Genomic DNA, 21,934 nt, shown 5'->3' on the forward strand with positions numbered 1-21,934 from the left:
ATTCTGGAATGAAAGTCTGCACTTTTAAATGTTACATTTTATACCCATCAAACATACAGTACACTTTGAAAGTAAATTGATTTAGCTTTTGAATACTGAGAAGTAAGTTCATAAATATAAAAGAAAATCTTCCATCATCAGAGGTTGGGTTGACGATTCTTGTTCTGTTATACAATATCTTTCTTCTACACTACAAAATAAATAAATAAATAAATAAAAATACATAATGCCTTTTAAATAGTTAATATATTACCTAAAAACAGTAAAGTGACATCCAGAATGAACAAAATGTATTAATTTTCAATAAAAAGTTGTTTTACTTAGTAATTTATAAACAAATTTAAGTAATTCCTTGTAATGTAGTAAAGTCTTTACCAGAACAACAACAAAGTCATAAATTATAGTACATTAAAAGCAATGCTTTTGTACTAATGATTAGTACATTTTCAAGCAATTCCCTTTTTGTATGTATTTTTGGGTGTAGATAAATCCATTGCTTCCCTCCTTCTAACCCACAGACTTTCTCAATGGAAAGGAGAAAGGTGTATTGCACTTATTTTGAGTCCAAGATGCATCAGCGAGCGAGAGAGAGAAAGACAGACAATCCTAGGCTTTTCGACTAAAATACAAACAGGTATGGATATAAGAACTGGTGAATCATAATTCCTACCTGGAAGAAGTTGTCCCACAAGATGCTGGGAAATTGTCAGTCTGAAGACAGCTGTAACGACAATAGAAGCAAGTCCTGTCCATTTGATTTGCATGGTTTTACCTTCCTTGCATCACCCAGATTCTGTCACACTTGCAATTATCTGCAATAAAAGAAATACTGTTACTACATGGAGATTATTCAGGTGGCATTTAGTTGCAAAAACAAAAGAACTACAGCAGCAAATACTGTATTTTTCCAGGAAGATGCTTTAAATAACTGTACCGTTGAGAAAATGATTCTCAAAACTGAATCTTTAAGGTAATTTTCCTGGGTTTAATATTTCTAAAGGGAACCCTTCTGCTACATTAAAATTACTGGGGGTTGAGTCAGATAAGTTCACGCTGGGAACCCTGTTAATCTCCATGGTGACTTCACGGGTGAGACCAACTCTGACAATACCAAGACCACAATACAAGACATAGACATAGACGTTGATATAATATACAAACCGACGGCACTCAATTAACAGCTTCATTGTGGAGGGCCTCTGCTGAGAAGGCTGATATTCTGTCTAGTATGAAAGCAGATATTAAGTGTTTGCAAGAGACACATCAAGAGACAGCAGCACTGAACATCCCTGGTATGCATATTGCAGCCAACCTCGAAAGCAACATCTATGACAGCGCAATATTATATGTGACAAAAGACTGGTGAGAATCACTGTTTGCATGGCCAACCGACTTTCCCCTGCCATGAAAACCATGCCATGTCGATGGAAAATGGGATACAACCTGACTTAGCCTTTGCCCCCTCTGAAAATGCAGGCAACTTCAGAGGCAGGTTGTGTCAATGATCCCAAAATCTCAGCATAGACCAGTGCAAGTGACAATAGACGCTGCAGTACAACCCAGGAAAACAAAATACTTGCCGAGATTTAACTTCAGGAAGGCTTTACTTTTGAATTGGACAAATTAATTTGTACTATTATTTCAATATATAAGCTCTATGGAGAATTTGTCTCCATGGTGTGGAAGACAAAAGGGATGCTCGACACTATGTACCTGAGCTCTCAGAACAGCAAAATAAGAGATATTCAGAATTGTTTGACTTGGATCCCTTTGGTGAAGAAACCATTGAGCTCAAGGAAATGCTCATGACCTTTGACACAATAGTAAAAAAGCTTGGGTCACCATTCGCAAGCTGAACCCTGATGGACAACACTCAAAGCTCATCTCCGCAGTCAAGCCAATTTGACCACGAGGCACATAGTGCAGTGTGGCAAAGTGGTTAACAGTGTGCAGGTGCAGGTGATCGATGAACAGACAGACAATTATAATCCAGGTGCAAAACAAACAGTAAACAATAAATGATGGTAAGTAATACAGCGGCGTGTATTACTTAATTTGTAATCCCCAGGTTTGTCCCGAAATAATAGTCCCGTTTATTATACACCCACACAAAACACATACAAAAGTCTGTTTAGTGCGTGAATTAGTGCTCGTGGTGCGAAGACATTTATTTGTGATACAAGTGCAGTGCTGTTCTGAGTTTGTGCTGGCCTCTGGCGACAGCTCTGGAACGTGTTAGCTGTCTAATAATAACGAGCAACAATTAGACAAAACAAACAAACACTCATGATACTGATACACAAAACACAGGTCCTTCTGGGTTCTTCTTCATAAACCAAAACGAAGGAACAGATTGCGTCCCTCCGTCCCTTACTTATACCATCATTCATGACCTCTTGGTAAACTTTTGCAGCCGCTCCTCCAATCTGTGGCTGTCACATCATTTCCCTTCCGGGTTGATGAGTTAATGTACCGAAGCTCTGCCCCTTTTCTAGGCCCTAAGAACAAAGTGTCAGGCCAAGCAGTCCAGGGTACTTTGTTCCCGTTACTTAGCACCCTCACAGGTTGGGAGGGAGTTCAATACAATCAGATGGATTTAAATACTTACTTTAACTCTTTCAAGAGGTCTGAGAAAGATAACTCCACTCAGAACTCTTTCATTAGTTACTGTATCTTAGGGTTATCTTACTGTATAGTTATTTAATGCTAAACAATGAGTCTAGCTATAAATGGGGAGATATTAATACAGAAGGGGACTATAAACTATGCTTTAATATCAGTTAAATCATTAAACATTAATGTTTTTATAATTACTTAACCAGTGTAGCTGATTGTCCAACAAACTGAGAAAACATATTAGCCTCAGGGCTCAAACAAGATAGATGCCCTGTTTGTCTTTCTTAACCTTAATCTTTCTTAAACCTTTGTCTTTCTTAAACCTTAAAGAATTGACAGTACATTAAAATGCACTAACCAACAGAGAGCGCTATTTTACTATGATATATGAACAAACTACTACATTTTTCTTCCTCTTTCTAAGATATATATTGCTATAAAATATCCTCTGAGGTCAATAACATTTAATATTAAAGAGATCATATGTTTTTTTTTCTAAGTTTTACTTACTTGTTTAATATCCTTTTATGAGTGTTCTATATGATCCACTATAGATACCAGCAAAATAATGCTTCTGAAAACCACAAGACTAATTGAAGAAGTAAGGTGGGTATTAGTGTTGCACTGTGCACTGAAGCCCACAGATTAAGCATTATGCACTAAAACCTGAACAGCACAGGTATAAACCTCACCACAATCTGCCTTTTCAGAAGTAATGTTTCTGGAATAATTAGTAAGCGTGGCAAATAGTGATCTAAGCAGAAACAACAACAAAGAATACACAAGTAAGCGATTAAATATTAGGTACAGAGTGACACATCCAGTGAAGGCGGCTCCACATGGAGTGCAGGATGTGCCCTATAACCTGGACGTCGCCGGTTCGAGTCCAGGCTATTCCACTGCCGACCGTGTACGGGAGCTCCCAGGAGGCGGCACACCTCCCCCCGGGTGGCAATTAGCAGAGCGCCACCCGGGGGGGGGGGCTTAGGTCGGCCAGGATGTCCTCGGCTCACCGTGCACCAGCGACCCCTGTAGACTGGCCGGGTGCCTGCAGGCTTGCCTGTAAGCTGCCCAGAGCTGCGTTGTCCTCCGGCGCTCTGGGCTGGCTGAATAGCGGAAGGTGGAAACTTCACGAGGAGGGAGCCAGGTTCCTGTAGTGACGTCGCCTGAATAATCAAAGTGCCGCCCACAGTTAGGATCAAGCCTGCTTCCCTTGGGTCACCTCATCCTCCAACACAGGCGGATCTGAGCAATACAGTCCCTTCACCACAGGCATAACACAGATATAAACAAACAAGATAGCTGCTGCCACATCCAACGCTCAAATAATATCACAGACATTTGCCAAGCTTTTTGAGATGTTATAGTAATAAAATAATGACTTAGATAGCATTATCAAGGAGTTTGGCGATAAAACGAGTGATCAGGAGATGATTTATCAGTATGCACTACTATGAAAAGATGTTTGAAAAATATAGCAAACAAGGAGTGGGGCAGGGCTGGAGATGCAGTACTGAGTGTCCTGTTTATATGCAGTGACTTAAACCAGTTTTACTGTGAATAAAATTACAGTTAAACAGCATGTGTAAAATAAACAGCGTGTGTGAAAATAAATTGGACCTGACGCGCCTCACAGGCACTGAATAAATGGACCGCAAAGGGTTAAAACTCGACCTTGGTAGCCCCTCTGCCATGGTCCGGCTCTCGGCTTGCATTCAAGACATTGAGGCCTGGGTGTCTGCCAGTTTTCTTCAGCTGAATACTAGCAAATCTGAACTCCTTCTAGTAGGATCTAAAACTCAATTTAAGAATCTAAATATAGCTGCCCTGAACCTCGGAAACTGTCTGCTGCTGCCTTCTAGCACAGTACGAAGCCTTGGTGTACTTCTTGACAGCAACCTCACCTTTGATGCCCACATCTCCACTGTGGTCATATCTTCTTTCTACCACCTTCGAAACATCTCCAAAGTCCGTCCCTACCTTTCCCTCCCAGATGCGGAGATACTTTGTCATGCATTTGTCTCCTCTCGACTCGACTCCCGACACTCATCATAAACCAACTGCAGCTTGTCCAGAATGCCGCTGCCAGAATCCTTACCAGATCTAAAAAACATGATCACATCACCCCCGTCTTGCCCAGCTGCACTGGTTATCTGTATTTTCAAAACTGTCTTGCTCACCTACAATGCCCTTCATCACACAGGTCCCGAATACCTCCTCAACCTGCTGACCCGCTATGTCCCTGTCCGCAAGTTGAGGTCCTCCGACTCTGGCCTGCTTGTTATCCCTAAGCATAAGTGCACCACACTTGGAGACCGCTCGTTTAGCTTCATGGCTCCGACTCTTTGGAACTCTCTCCCAGCTTTGGTGCGTGATGCTCCCACAGTCGCTCGCTTTAAATCAACTCTCAAGACCCACCTGTTCTCTCTTGCTTTCCATGCTCTTTAAGCCTGATATCTGCTATTAGCTGCTGTGTTGCTGCTACTATTTCATGTATTATGTTACTATCATGTATTATGCACTTTCCACTGTATTTAATGCACTATTTCATGTATTATGCACTTTCCACTGTATTTAATGTATTATGCATTTATTTTTTATGTTTTATACTGTATATCATGTATTATGCATTTCTCTGTTTTAAAGTATTATGGATTTTCCTGTTACTGCATCTTCTAAAGCGCTTTGTGATGGTGGTCCACTATGAAAGGCGCTATATAAAATAAAGATTGATTGATTGATTGATTGATAAAATTCTAGGTGATGCAAAATCTTTGGCCATAGCTGCTGAAAAATACATATTCGTGTCAAACGGGATTGTTAGTTAGTTCATGAAGTATTTTATTTCATTTTTTTTTATTAAGTTTCAACACACCAAACCAATACAAAAAATCCAATACAAAATGCACCGCTGTTGTACAGACATGCAAAACAAAATAAAAATATAAAATAAACCATACAAAATAAAATAAAATAACAAACAGTAATACAAAATATGAAAAAAAAAACAGAAAAGTGGTGATTGGGTCTCAACAATTACTGCAAGATGCAAAAAGGCACAGAGGAAAAGCCTAAGGGAGGTTGAGAGCTTCACGTTGTCAATGTAGGGCTCCAATGCAGCATGAAACTTGTTCCTAGACCCAGAGAGTATATCTGATTTTCTCCAGTTTGAGATGCTGCATGACATCTCTAACCCTGTGAACATATGAGGTCGGGGCCACTTGCTTCCAATTTAACAAAATAAGACGTCGGGCCAACAGTGATGCAAAAACCAGGGTGCTCCACTGAACTTTAGACAGAGGGATACTATCAGGCTGTCCCAAAGATTGCCATACGTGGTGTGGGTCAATAGACAAACACAACATTTCGTAAAAGGTCTCAAAAACTAAGCTCCAAAATGAGGCTAGCCTGGGACAGGACCAGAACATATGGATCAGTGAGGCAGGAGCCTGCTTACATCTGTCACATGTGGGGTCTAAATCAGGGTACATTTTAGCCAGCTTGGTGTTGGACATGTAAATACGATGCAGGATTTTGAACTGAATGAGGGCATGACAAGCAAAAATGGAAGAGGAGTGCACTCGGAGAAGAATAGAGTCCCAAATATCATCTGAAAGGTTCAAGTTTAGATCCTGCTCCCAGGCAGTAGAGTAGTCAATGAAGGGCCAATGTAAGGATAAAAATGAATTGTAAAATTTGGACATCATGCCCTTACTATCTGGACTATGTTCAAATAAAGAATACATTTTGGAAGGGAATATGGGGAACTGGTTCACTTTAAGAAGTTGTATTTTAGTAACTAAAAATAAATTGTAAGAAATATGTAGTGTTTTTTAATCCAATTTCGCTATGAAAGTAGTATTGTGTGACAGACAGGATTTTTCAATCTAGGTGTATTTATTTATTTTAGTTTAAAATAAGCTTTTTGTAGGGTAATGTGTACTGTATCACTGTAAACCCAAATGGTTAAGAATTAAACATTAAATAAAATTCCGACAAGGAACAGAATATAAACACGTTTTAGTGGTTATTTTGGAAACACAATTAAACTGCACACTGATTATAATGTAAACATGTACATTATTTTTCTTCCAATATGAATATGTACAAATGGGTTATGCTTCACCTTGATCAAAAAAGCATTACAATAATTTTGAACAGGAATAGACCTTGCTGTGCTATAAGTAGGTAATTATGAACCCACAAAAACACCAAAATAGCCGTCAAGAAGGAAAGAAAGAAGCATTTGCATTGTATCTCATTGTTTTTGGTCATCTACATAGGCTTTAAACATGTAAAACTAATTTATGTTATTAAAATAAACATGCGATGAGTCTCGGATTTAGTAATGAAAAACAGAGTGTAGATCTGTATGTATTGTATGTGAATGAATTGTGCAGGTATTTGCAAATTGAGGGAATACTGTAACAATGGAAAACATATTTTTTCGCCATTTAACAATGAATTGTAGGCTATTTAGTGTAACTGTGTGGTGCTGTCTTGCTGTGCTATTTGTCGTTCAAACAAATGTTTTAAACATGAGAAAAATAACCGGAGCTTGATGCTCCAGTGCCTTCTGCTTTCTTGTGCGATGGAAAGGAAACATGTGCTAACATTAGAGGATCCTTTTTTTCTCAAACAAAAGTCAAATATCGTGAACTGTGACAAAAATTACTTTTCTGGTGGTTACAATTCTTTTTCAGGAAGGCATGTGCTTATCGGCTATATAAAATATCATACTTTTTTAAATCAAGTCTCCACTGCCCCTAACCTCTCACTCACGTCCAGCACCTGTGTGTGCAATTTATTTGATTTTTTTAAAAACCTGACATCTCAATATTTCAGACAACCTGTTTTCCTCCAGCCATAGACATAACGTAATGAAGTTAACAGACAGTGTATGCCATTGACGTCTTATTCGCATACCTCTGACAATTGGCGAAATACAATCTCTCGGTAACAATCCGTGACGGTAAATCACATCCTACAAAGCAGTAGTTTTATAAATTGTGTGTTAAATACTGCCCAATAATTATTTTTTTTTAACACTAGAACCGCCGCGGGATTAATGAGATTTAAAATGTAAACGAATCTGCGTACTGTCAATGCAATGCGGTTGTCCGTTTAAAAAAAAAAAAAAAACACAATTAAAAAAAAAAAAGGACAACCGCATTGCAATCATAAACACAGATTTGTTTACATTTTAAATACAAACCCGTCAAAATGACTACCGTGGCGGTTCTAGTGTTAATGGCTGGAAATTATCACCATCTTTTATGCATTTGGCCTGGGTCTTTTGTGGTGTTGGATTTGTCATGTCTTTGTTTGCAGTTCAGCTAGGCATCACATTTTTGTCAGAGTTGAATTTGGTGACACCTAACCTTTAATTTTGTTAGTTACAAGGAAATTTAATTTACAACAGAATTTTAATAGGTTAATCTAATTTTGTTCTGTATAGCATTCAATACATATTCAGGATTTAGGCCACAAATAGTGTGCACCGACTATTCATTTCAGTCAAAATATACAATAGATTCTTCAAAAGGATAAAACAACAATTATATATTATTTTCCACTAATGCTTTGCATATGATTAATAGAAAGCTAAAGTGTTTTTTTTTTTTCTCAAAGACAAGCTGCCTCACAATGTCCTCAGCAGGCAGCAAAAAGAGATTCAATTTTCAAAGATAATTGTATCAGATAACTGCCTCTTCCCCTTTCAGAAAAAATCTGATAAATGCCTAAAGCAGCCAGGCGATTTCAACAGTATGCAGCTGGGCCAGGGAAAGAGCTGCAGGGGAATGACAGGAATTATACGTAATCAATAATGATCCACACAAAAATACAACATTTTATTTTGAAAAGAAAGAGAATATATCAGAACAAACAACTGTCTTTTTTATGTTTTTATAAGTCACTAAAATGCAACTTTTGTTTACTCGGTTAGGTTGAATGTACAGACCCTCCCATGTGGTTTTCAATATAGTCTTTACGTGTTCAAGCAGATTACCCCTTGTTGAAAATATCAGCAGTATAGGTGTTTTAACAAAAACACCATTTAAAAAAAAGAAACTCTTTTAAAATGTGTGTCTTGCTTCCTGAGCTTGAATATGTCTTTTATAACCTCCTGCTGCTCCAAGTTGTAGCAGGACCATGCCTATTTACAGAACAAAAATACCTTTGGGAAATGTGCCTGGAATTGTCAATAAAATCTGTTTTCTGCAAACTCAGGTGTAACAAACCAATATAAAAGAATTACACTTTAGAGTCATTTGAACATTATTATGAGACACTGCATAATAATACTAGCATAGTATTTTCCTTTTGATGTATGTACTGCATAGGTTTTTTGTGAGAACAATACAAATCTTCAATAATTAAATCTCATTACAAATTTTAGATAAAGAAAGAAATGAGTCTTGAATTGCATTCAACTGCTAAACAGGATTTCAGTTTTAATTATTTTATTACACTAATGGCACTGGCTTTCCTGTTACTTCAAAAAGAAATACAAAGGCTAGACGCGATGCTGTTCTTGTGGACACTATCCCCATGGATCTTCTGCATTACAGTCTCCTATTACAAACAATCAGGCAGAAAAAAAGAAAAAGCTTGCATTTTTCAGAAAAAAGGCTACATTTCTCTGACACAATCCTGTGAGGCAAACTAAGAAACAACAATACACAAAGGGCCTGATTTACAAAAGGGCACTACATTTGGAGTTAGTGGCAACGTAATGTGAAACTGCCCTGCTTACCTTTTTAATTTTAACATGTATTCCTTGTGTGCTGTAAAAAAAAAAAGCCTTTCCTTTCTCCTTTATGCATATGGCCCGCCCATTAGTTTCTGTACTGTATCGTTTTGGAATTAAGTCAAGATTAAAGACTTACTTTTGGCATTGTGTGACATTCCCATTAAGCCAATCATGGCTCACATAGGTAGTAAAATAGCCAATCAATTAGCACACAGGATCCATTTCCTCTTGCACACAGCACACACAATTTTGATTAGGATAGCGAATCAAAGCCTTCTTTAAGCTATTTATTTTACTTTGTGTAAAATTTTAAATCAATAGCAAAAAAGTAGTTGGAAATGTCACAGAAGCGAAAGGTGGAGGCGGAACGATTCCAAAATCGTTAGCCAGCTGATTATTTGTTCAATGAATAATTTTGACAGCAAGGCAATATGTCTGATTTGCAGTGCAACGGTTGCAGTTATGAAAGATTATAACATACAATGTTACTATGATGCGCTGCACAAACCAACGTATGTTGAGTTTACTGGAAGTGAAAGAAGTTATGAAGTCAATGAAAGGTTTTTCTGAAAAGTGCTGTGGATGCCATGAACAACACAACCACAGAAAATGTGGTTGTGTTGTAAACTTTTTTAACTTCAAGAAGCCATGGAAAGTGCAGAATTGCCTTGGAAGAAAGTAACTGGGATTACAACAGAGGGTGCACCATATGACTGGACAAAAGAGTGGACTGGCTAGCTGGAAAAAATTAAAGAAAGAAATGCATAAGTACCAATTTTCTTACACTGCATTCTGCATCAACAGGCATTATGTGGAAAAGTTGCAGAATTAGAACACATAATGAGTATTTAAGTGTGCCAGAAAATAAGTGCCATGTGTCCGGACAGAAGTCATGAAAAGATACATTTCCTAGTGGTACTGGTTACTATTTTGCATTTTCACAGCTTGTCGGTATCTTTTTTTTTCTTCAGTGCTGTTAAAAATGCTATATTTTGGTATATAAGTTAAATATTGAAACTTAACATTATATACTCTTTTTTTCTTTTTACTGTTTGAGCTTTCCATTGAAATAAAAATACTCTTCTATTTCCCATTATATTACATTTGTGATATTTCGTTTTTTTGTTAGTGTTCTAGAAGCTGCTTCTACTTATATCTTCCTGTTTCTGTACTATACAATAGATGTGTTGATTAATTGATTGAAACCATTGCCTGTATATTGATGACTAGGAATCATGCAGTGGGGGTAATGTGTTTTGTGTAAAGTAGTATATCAATTTATATAGACATTTTCACGTACATTACGATGTGTATATATATATTGTGGCAGACTAGGGGGAGGAGGAGAGAAAAATGTAGTCTGGGAGGGGCTAATTCTACGTTTACACCTGCACACCCGAGCCGAGCCGGTGCCGAGTCGAGCCAGCCTGGTACGGCTCGGGTAGCCTGAGTTGCGTTTACACTAGAGAAAGGCGAGCCGAGCTGAGAGACGTCACGCATAATGAACGTGCTCGATTACATTAAATGTCACAGACAGCAAAAATAGAACAAAGCATTAATTTAACAAAATCTTTTTTTTACCATGGATTTTTTTAAATTATTATTATTGCAGAGAAGTACTGAAAATGCGAGGGGGGGTGTTGTAATACATACATAAACAAAGGAAGCAAAGACGGGGGACCATATTAAAGGTATACATAATAATGCGCCTCGGATATAACGCTCCTACAGCATGTCCCCCAATTCCCTATACAAGTGCAATATTTCTACAGTAAATACAGTACCGGTGTTCAAACTGTAAACAACTTATCAGTGTAACTTCCGTTTCTGTCTCTCCCTATTGATACAGTATCTGAACTGGAGAAAAGCTGCGCTGGCACTAACGCAGACATCTTATTCAGCATTCATTTTATAACTAAATAAATATTAGGTTGCAACGTGGTTATCTTTCTCCGGAAGACGAGACGCTTCAGCCCCGCTCCGGCAGCCGCACCTGGAGCGAGCCCATTCCCTCTTCCCCTCTCCCGACCCGCTCTCCTTCTCGCATTTTGTTGGTTTGCTTGTCTGTCGCTTTGAACTGAACTCCCCACTGCCGTTTAGCCAGGCTATAGTTTAAAAACTGCTGATTAAAATGATCCTCGAGTGGGAATGTTACCTTTTTTTTTTTGTTTTGTTAAAAATATAGCGTTGCTTACATTGTGCTTTATGCATGGTTAATTCACGGAAAGTTACATTTTTGATTCACTATATGCGTATTATAGAGAGGGAGTTATTTTATTTAGTATTTTAGTCAGATGTGTATTGTTATGTGTCCTGCGGGTTGCCACTTTTTCTTGTAATGACGCTTGAGCGTGATGACGAAATGCAGTAACCCTGCCCACAGCCTGCTTCGGCCCTGAGCCAGATTCAGATATGTTGCAGGGCTGAAGTTTCACGGCTTGGTTCCGGCTCGTCTTGGTTATTTGATAGTGTAAACACACCCGTACCGTGAGGGCGTGGGTCTGCTTAAAAAGGAGGCTGAGTGGTCCAGTGGTTAAAGAAATGGGCTTGTAACCAGGAGGTCCCCGGTTCAAATCCCACCTCAGCCACTGACTCATTGTGTGACCCTGAGCAAGTCACTTAACCTCCTTGTGCTCCGTCTTTCGGGTGAGATGTAATTGTAAGTGACTCTGCAGCTGATGCATAGTTCACACACCCTAGTCTCTTTAAGTCGTCTTGGTTATATTTGATTCTGGTTTTAGTTTTGAGGCTGTGACAGAAAGATGTTTAAAACAAACAAAAGCTTATCCGGATGATGGGTTAAAGTTTTTTGTATAATGTATTTTTGCTATTGTTGTAATTATTGTTATTAAGAATGTATTTTTGTATATATTTTGTATATAAATATACAATAGTACACATGCAGAGTTTTTATAAAAACAATTAAAATGTTACAGGTAAACTATGTGTATTAGTGGGCGGACTATATATAAGCACAGTGGTTTAATGGGGGTGAGAGAGCGGTGCTCAGTTTGTCGGCTCGTCAGGAGCAGTGACTTATGCAGTTTAAACATCGTGACTAGGAGGATCATTTAGAGAACATACAGAGGAAAGAGAACTGGTAGTTTGTACCTCTGTGCCTGAAGCGGTTTACCTGCAGTTCTGTGAAGCTGTGCTACAAACTGTTTGTATCCTGTGCTACAGAATAAACATTCTATTTATCTACGTACAAAACCAATGTCCGAGTCGTCAATGGTTTCCAGCCTCTGGTTGATGTAATTGTGGTGGACAGCAGGTTGCTAGCTTTTTCGACTTTGCAATGTTTTATTTTCTTGCCTTCCTTATGTTTGCAGCTTGATCAGAACGCAGCTGCTAGGGTTATCACTAGAACAAAGAAAAGGGTGCATATAACTCCTGTGTTGGCCTCACTGCACTGGATTCCAGTGCATTTTAGAATCAATTTTAAAATTGTACTTTGACATATAAAGCACTAAATGACTTGGCACCGGATTACTTAAGGGAGATTCTGTGCCCATATAAACTTCTGTGCGCTTGAAGGTCAGGTAATGCTGGCCTTTTGTGCCTCTCAAAGGTAAAATTAAACAGGAAAGGAGAAAGTGTGTTTAGTTATATTGCCCCCAGATTGTGGAACTCTGCCATTTTCTATTAGAGATACTGTATCGGTCAATATTTTTAAGTCAAGATTAAAGACTTATTTTTGTAATTTAGTCTTTTTAACCTTCAATTATTTTATTTATTTTTTTATTATAACTGATACTATTATAATTTTCTGTCATTTTGGAATTTTACAATGTCTTGATAATGCATACTTTTGATCTGTTTTAACCGATATTATATAAAGTGCTTTGAGATCCTGTGGTATGAAAGACTGAATTGATTTTCCTATAGATCAAGGAGCAATTGACTAATGTGTATTTGTTGCCTGTGATTTATTTGACAGATTAAAGCTTTCTGAATAATCCATAGTTTTCAGTTCAATTAGAATTTTTTTCAGAATCAAATGGGTGACATAGCCATGTTTTGAGGAAGACCTAATTGTTTGCTACTAAGTTTGACTAGGAATTCACACCAAGTTACAATCCCCTTCTGTGCTTTTGCTGTGGTATACTTCGTGTTCCACATTTCTGGTTTATTCCAAATTTTACCAAAACATTACAGGATTATTTTTTTTAACTGGACGTCGGTTTTTACTGATTTATACTCGATTTTTGTCTAATGACTGTTAATGAGTTTGTCAGAGAGCTGTGCTTTGCTGGACAGCCACTGTTTATTGCAGAGGGGTATGTATTGGTGACTTAGTGTGACAATACTGTCCATCAGCTAAAACACTGCCTAACGTCAACAATCTTAATCGTAAATATTTGACAGAACACAGTGATGCTTTAGTTTGTAAACTTATGGAGCGCATTGATGGAAATGTCCAGGGTGATTTTTGAAGTGTCTCCCAATGGCTTGCACAGCCCAGTTCTGTTTATTCTTTTTATGATTTAATAGTGAATAAACCTGGCTTGTTTTGTGCTGATGTCATGTTCATACCTTCTGTAGATACTGTTTCTGTCAGCACAGCGATTGCCCAAACGTTCGCAAAGTACCAGTTAACTTGGGAAAATGTGGCTTTGACTTGCACAGATTGTGCTTCATCAGACATGCCAGGGACATTAAACCTAACGAGAAACCAGAACTGCTACACATCATATTCCACATGTAAAGTGTGTAGACTGAGATCAGGGGGTCACGCTAACCCAGTTATGCTTCTTGCATTAGTTGTGTGCTACAAGAACAGAGCAAGGAAGTCCCAGTTTAGAGTCAACTGAAAATTAGAAGAAAAAAATAATAGGTGTCTATTACCATTTTCAAATATATAACCGAGAAATATGTATTGCTGAATACTACATGTTCCTTGAAACATGGAAATATGATACTCCGGGCATTCTGGGAAACACTCACAAAGAACTTGTCTGCATATGTTGATAGTTGGTAGGTTATGCAGTCTCTCTTTTTAGATGTATAGTACTTGTTTTATAATGTTGCAAAATTAAATGATTTTGTATTGTTTTTCTATTTCATATGTTGCTGCGGTGTTGTTTTTGTAATATTTTTCTATTTTACAAATTGCTATGCTTTGCCTGTGTATTTTCTTTAACTCAATGTAAAGGCAAGCTTGTGGAAAGTTACTAATAAGAAGACATATATGGCTGTTGTCTGTACTCTTCTGTACCAATGTCTGTATCTTGTCATCTCTTGCAGTAATATATCGTATTAGCAGGGTGTGTGTATCAAATGCATGGATTGTGACAGTGACGTGCAGTCAGGGTAGGCAAGGTAGGCACTGTCTACCTAGTGAGAATCCAGCAAAAAAAAAAAAAATAAATAAATTGTGTATGACTGTTCATTACCTTTCGTTGTCACAACGCATTTCTGCATAGTGGATTTTTTTTTTATTTGGTTATATACAAAATTCGATGAAACGACGAGAGGCAGCGATGCGCTCTGCCTTTCCCTACCACTGAACTTGAACGTAAGCCGTTCTACTCAGTCGCGCAAGCGTGTTCCAAACTTATAGTCTTAGCAATGAGTGAGAAAAAAGCACAGCGTGTCGCTGCCTTAACTGTGTCACCTGACTACACTAATTCCATTGCACAGTTAATATTGACGCATGCGTTCTTGCAGAAAAAATGCTGTGGGAACAACTGTTGGAAAGGCACAGACCTTCTCTGCCTTTGGGGGCGTGTCCTTGAGTTACCGCTCTTTAGCAAACCAACCAAGCTATGCTAGCAAGTCTAACATCAACCGATCCGAAAATGAAAAACGTTATATGTCAACTTAAATGGATCAAAACCCACACTCAGAATCGGACCGATCAAGGGCGGCTCTCACCCTGGCGCTTATTTCCATTGAAAAGGAGAGACTTTTAAAACTTCAGGCGAAGAGAAAGCAATTCTACAATGATGTCACGGACATCTTCGTCCAGAAGTAGAGAAGGATGGACTTCATATACAAGTAGATATGTAAGTGCAAGTATTTATTTTCATTTTAATTGTCGGATATTGGTGAGCAAATGTGTAAAGAACGGTAACAGGTTAACTATAGATTTGGGCATTCATATAAAAACACTAATAGTATGAATTAAATGAGTGTGTACGCTTTACAGTACATTCTTTTGTGGACAACAATAACTATCAATTTGACATTGAGGTCAGATAATAATAAAGTAGGTATTTAAATTCAGTGCAATCCGTCGGTTGAATCGTGTAGTTACATCGGGGTTTTCGTTGAGCTGTGTCAATAACAGTCTCATTCCCAACCGTGCATAATTATCAATCGAATCTATGTAAATTGGGGTGTGAGACTGACCAATGCCTACCCAACCACTGACCTCACCGCACGTTACTGGATTGTGAGTATGTTTGTCTTTTAAAATTAGAAGGACCAAGACAGAAAAGGTACGGGAGGATACCAAGCTATACTGGAGAACAGTTACAAAAAGAAATAATTGTTGAAGAATGCTGTAATCACAGGTTAGGTATAAAAAGGCTTATTTAGAGCTCTTGTTAGACCAGAGGAAGAAGAGAAGACTGTTAAGGTTGGTTCATACTTTAGACCAATGTATTTTCTGGTCAGAGTTGTGGGTGTCTGACCCTGCGCCACAGGTCGGAGTTACGTCATCCACACTCTTGCGACATGCGTCTTTTTTGGAAAGTTGTACAGCCTTTCCTCATGAGTCTGCGACCTGAAATCGCATAGGGTCGGATAATGTTGAAAAATGTCAACATTTGCTGCATGATCACAGTGAAGCTGCATAGCTTTTATAGCTGTCTGCGCCCGACGTGTCGTATTCATCTGCGACAGAAGTATCAACCAACCCTTACACTCTGTTGTCTCCGAAATTGATAATTTTTCAGATGGCATGCTGTTCTGCAAGTCTAAAAAAGTATTTGTTTTAAACTGACAAATTCATGTACTGAGCAAATCATTAAGAGTTAATTCACAAAATAAGACTCACACCAGTGAGCCAGTTAACAATAACATCTTCTATAGGACTATAGAATGGTCTACATCTAACCTTTGCAACGTACAAGTACAAAAAGTATTCAGCATGTTTTAATTAAGCATTACTACACCATTACAATTTGTTGAGTTAAAGCACAGATTTCTAACTCAGTTCATGGTTTTGATGACTGCTATTGTGTCTTATTAAAGGGCAATGTTGTGGAATCAGCCATGCAAAGAACTTTTGTGTTTCCTTTTCATTTCAAAAACTATTTTCTTTATCGATACAGAAATTCACTATGCATAAATAATGTTTTCCCAGAAGTAACTAGCAGTATACAGCAAATTATATATGATCAAAGATAGCAGCTCGTTTGTAACACCCAGAAGTCAAGGCCACATATATAAGTGGTATATGATTGCCGTTTATATAATGATTCATTGGATTCAGCTCAGTGGTGTAGCAAATTGTTTGCCTCATGCTGTATAACCATTAAATAAACAATCTTATAGGAGACGACCACATAATGTGCAGACACAGGCATTGATAGCAAATTATTTTCATAGCGTGTTCTATTCAGTATGTCAGGGAGCAGACAAGGGAATTTTCTTAAGTGTTTGCCTCTATAATATAAATTGTCAAGGTCATGATAAATTCTTGCCAGGATATTATGCTAATAATATTCCTCTGTTAAATATGAAATATGTTAGATTTACCTGCATTGTATTATGTAAAATGATTGCATACATTTTGTAGTGCCCTTCACATTAAGTACATCTATTTCAAAGTGAGGCGACTATTCAACGGGGCTGAGTTTAACGATCTGTTCAAGCACTGTTCTTTATCCTAATTAATGGAACTTTAGACACAGTACCTTAGACACAAGTGTGGTCTTGCGACTGCTAAAAAAAAAAGTTAGTAGCTTTCAGCCAATCAGGAGCCTCCGGCAATAATGTTAGGTTCACAGACACACAATCAATAAACAAGGTAGCTAACCCCTTAGGGAAAATCTTTTGTAGCAAAAATTACAAGAAATGGATATCTACAATTATTTATTTCAGCATTTTTTTTTTTTTTGCAAAACTACAAAATATGGAAGTAAACTTTGATCAGCATTTTCTATTGATGAGGATATTTTAATAGAGGAATTTCAAAGAACCTTTATAAAACACTGCATAAGAATGCACTGCACTGCATTTCTCTACTGCATATGAAGAATGCGTTTCACCTGCTGAAACGGACAAGTTCCATACTGTCTACTCCGTGTTGCCTTGTAATGGATTATATTGTATATTGCCTTCATATGAGTATGGGTAGGTAGTACTCTTACTGATATCTTATTTATAGAAAATGTAAAGATTCCTGGCATAAACAAGATATGTCATGAAAAACCATGGCATACAGTATTAATTCTTGGTGGTAAATCTCCCTGCCGATCTGTGAGGGCGCCAAGTAACAGGAACAGAGTACTCTGGACTGTTTGGCCTGACACTTCATTCACAGGGTTAAAAGGAAGTCGGTCATTTAGAAAGGGGGCGGAGATTTGGTGCACTAACTCATCGACCTGAAAGGGAAATGATGTGGCAGCCGCGGATTGGAGGAGCGGCTGCAATCGTTTATCAAGGGGTCATGTGTGACGGTTCAAATAGGGGACGAAGCGATGTAATCTGTTCCTTCGTTTTGGTTAGAGAACAAACTGGAAGGACATGTGATTTGTGTAAAGAAAATCATGAGTGTTTTGTTTATTTATTGTCGTGTCTGAATTATACTTATGTGATTATTTAGACGGCTAAACACGACCCAGGAGCTGTCGCTAAAGGCCAGCAGGAACCTGGACAACACCTCACTTTGTTTACACTAAATAACTGTATTTACACCACGAGCATTAGAGCACGAAATGTGGACTGGTGTTTGTGTTTGTGTATGTGTTACGTGTGGGTGAATTAAAACGGGACTGTCATTATTTCAGGGCCAACCCGCAGATTACAGATAAGCAATAGATGCCGCTGTATTGCTTCTCATTAACATTGTTATTATTTACTGTTGTTTGTCATCAGGCATTTGGATTACAAAATACAACCATTGACCCTTTGCGGTCCTATGTCGGATCTAGTCCGACATCACAATTTTCCCTTTCCGATCCAATGTCGGACCCTGTCCGACATCATCAAAAAGACGCAAAAAACAGGTCTCTAGTCGTTTTTTCTCTGGAAAAAGCCGAGAAAACCATTAAATGGCCGAGTGAGACCGATAGGATACTGATAGACCCTGACACCACATAGCTAACACGGACATAAACAAACAAGATAGCTGCTTCCGCATCCAGCGCTCAAAGAACATCACAGACATTTGCAGAGCTTTTTTCAGATGTTATAGTAATAAAATAACAACTTGGATCACATTATTGAGGAGTTTGGTGATAAAACGAGTGATCAAGAGATGATTTATCGGTATGTACTATTATTAAGAGGCATTTGAAAAATATAGTGAACAAGGGGTGGGGCGGGGCTGGAGATGCAGTACTGAGTGTCCTGTTGATGTGCAGTGCCTTTTAAACCTGTTTTACTGTGAAAAAAATACTTTTAAACAGCGCGTCTAAAATAAACTGCGCGTGTGAAAATAAATTGGACCTGATGCGCCTGATATGCACTGAATAAATGGACCGCTAAGGGTTAAACAACATTGCACCTGGATTATAATTGTCTGTCTGTTTATTAATCACCTGCACCTGCACACTGTTAACCATTTTGCCACAATGTCATAGAGTATTAATATAGTTAGGCTGTATTTTTTTCATGGTTATCGCAGATTTCACAATTTCCATGAAATGTACCCATTGCCGTGTAATATGTAGACCCCTGTGAAAATTCTAATTTCTGAAAGAATAATGTAAATATACATGTTTCTTTAACATTTAAAAATAAATACAGCGTTTACCGACACACTACCTGTCACATTTAGGAACCTGGGAGACAGTTTAGTTTTCTTTCAGTTAATGATTGAATGCACTGAATAGAGCTACAAAATTTTTTAAAAAATTTCTTTAATGAAAAAAGATTGAAAGTATTTCTGATAAAGATCATACTGTCCAGTGATCTATCTTTAGACCATGAAGTGCTGTGAAATAAGCAATTTTTTACCCTAAAAAAATACAGCCCAAGTTATACATTCCTTATCTAACCAAATGTGAATTTTGAAATTCATATAATTTTAAATATATTGATTGTATATGTCAATTTAGATATAACTAGTGTTCCACGTTTTTGTCTTTTATCTTTGAAAAAAAAATTCTTATTTTATTTTACCTCCGCTACGCTCCCCTGCCTCCAGAGCCCGCTCCTTCTCCACCCTTGCTCCGCAGTGGTGGAATGACCTTCCTACAGATGTCAGGACTGCCCAGTCCCTGACCACATTCCGGCGCCTCCTCAAGACTCACCTCTTCAAAGAGCACCTGTAGAACTCCTCTGTTTGTATCCTGGGACACTATCACCCTTCATGTAAATGTGCTTTATTTTGCTCTTATCTGCCCCCTATTTTACTACATTTAATCCTGTACTTCAGAATACTGTAATCTGCCAAGTGTTTAACCTGTAGTACTTTGTATTTAATCACATCCTGATGTAACTATCACTATTTAATCATATCCTGATGTAACTATCACTATTATCTGCTGTATTATTGAATTGTGGTTTGTCACACTTGTACTTTGCTTGAACAAAAGTTATTGTATTTCTTGCTCTTATTGTATTACTTGTATTGTAACACTTGAAATGTATTTGCTTACGATTGTAAGTCGCCCTGGATAATGGCGTCTGCTAAGAAATAAATAATAATAATAATTAATAAATTTTACACATTGTAGCATTTCTGCCCTCATGGATTCAATGGAAGAGCTCTTTATTTAGTTCCCAGCAACCCTTAAAAGGACAGCACGTCTCTGAGAACTGAGACAAGGGAAAACCAATCACCAACAGGCAGCACAGAGGGGAGGGGGCACACACAGACTAACAGCGACACAACGGTGACTGACCTACATTTCACACACAGATATAGGGAGGTAACAGGAGCAACAACAGACACAAAACTCTTCAATTTAACACAATAACACTATAAATTTTTATAAAGAAATAGAGGAACGGTTACTCGCAACTGTGCGAGTACCTTCCCATAGTCCTTTACTCCAGCGTATGCAAATGAGTCCCTTTTCAGTATTAAACACACACAAGACATGCACACGATCACAAGTCCACAGTGACTGCTAACGTGCAAGTGGTGAAAATACAATTTATTCGTGCACAGTGGTGAAGTGTTGTCCGGTTTTGTGCTGGCCTTAAGCAACAGCTCCGGATCGTGTTAGCTGTCTAACAAGAACAAACGAGTACAATTAGACACGACAAAAAAAAAAAACACTAAACACTCACGGTTATTTTATTATTTGCGTTCATGGGTTCGATCTCAACCATAACAAAGGAACAGATCGCTTAGCCACATCCCCTTTTGTACCGTCAGTCATGCCCCCTTGGTTAGCGAGTGCAGCTGTTTCTCTTCCAATCCGCAGTTGCCACATCGCTTCCCTTCTGGGGCGATGACTTTGTGTACCGTGGCTCTGCCCCCTTTCTAGATGGCTGACTTCCTTTCCCTGGAATGAACTGTCAGTCTATCCAGTCTGGGGCACTCTGTTCTCTTTACACAGCGCCCTCACAGATCTGGAGGGAGATTTATAACCAAGATTCATTCATTCTCTGTCACAGTGGTTTATGCGTAATATGCGATCCTTAATTTCAGCTGCCGCAGTTTATTAATATGGACTTCAAGGATGCCTGAATAGCAGAATGAAAAATTGGAGCGCAGCCATTGTGTCACTCAGTTCTTCTACAGACAAATCTTATAATACTACTAAAAACCTCTGATGGAATTACTGACTTATAAATCCTCTTATTAATTGCACCATTCAAAAATTAAAACATTACTCTTTTCTTATGGGAAAAGAAGAGCCATTTACTCTTTGCCAGAGGCATTCTTTGATGGATGTGATAGTTGTTTCACTAAAGATTCCTCTCCTCTTATTACCTGAAGGCCATGCAGTGATTTATAATGACTCTGAAAAGTGAATCTAAGCAACACTTGGAAGAAAGATATGCATTTTGCCAGTCTAGTAAGCCTATCCAGCATTTGCCACATATTTCACATGAAAAAAATGTAATATTCAAAATAATTTTTACTTTGTTTTGCAAAATGCTACATGACAAAATACTGTCTTTAAAAAAAAATATTACTAATACAGTAAGTTACAATATAGTGTTTTGTAACATGTTATGTTTGTTGTACTCCCAATAAATACCTATGGCTTTCTATTTTCTATTAAATAATCATTCCTTTAACCATCTGATTGAATGTACTGTATTGTCTGTGTGATTCTTTCAGTTCAATAAAGCATCATTAAAGCTGCTCTGTCCTAATTTGACATGGCCAAAAATGTATACTCCTGTTATAGTTCCACAGAAAAAGATAATACATTACTTCCTAAAGCTCTGGATGCAGGAAAATACAACCCACAGAATTCAGGAGACCAG

At 38.0% G+C, this 21,934-nt stretch overlaps 1 protein-coding gene across 3 annotated transcripts in view; it reads right to left on the bottom strand.

Moving 5' to 3' along the window:
* Positions 1 to 21,934, bottom strand: part of LOC117406858 (roundabout homolog 1-like) — a 409,265-nt gene that overhangs the window by 346,180 nt on the left and 41,151 nt on the right. For all 3 annotated transcript variants that reach the window (XM_059028687.1, XM_059028686.1, XM_059028684.1), the window contains exon 2: positions 671 to 812. In XM_059028687.1, the coding sequence (XP_058884670.1) occupies positions 671 to 764 (94 nt within the window). In that variant the 5' untranslated portion in view covers positions 765 to 812. The remainder of the gene's footprint in view (positions 1 to 670; positions 813 to 21,934) is intronic.

Source organism: Acipenser ruthenus, chromosome 8 (genome assembly GCF_902713425.1).
Source record: "Acipenser ruthenus chromosome 8, fAciRut3.2 maternal haplotype, whole genome shotgun sequence".
NCBI lineage: Eukaryota > Metazoa > Chordata > Actinopteri > Acipenseriformes > Acipenseridae > Acipenser > Acipenser ruthenus.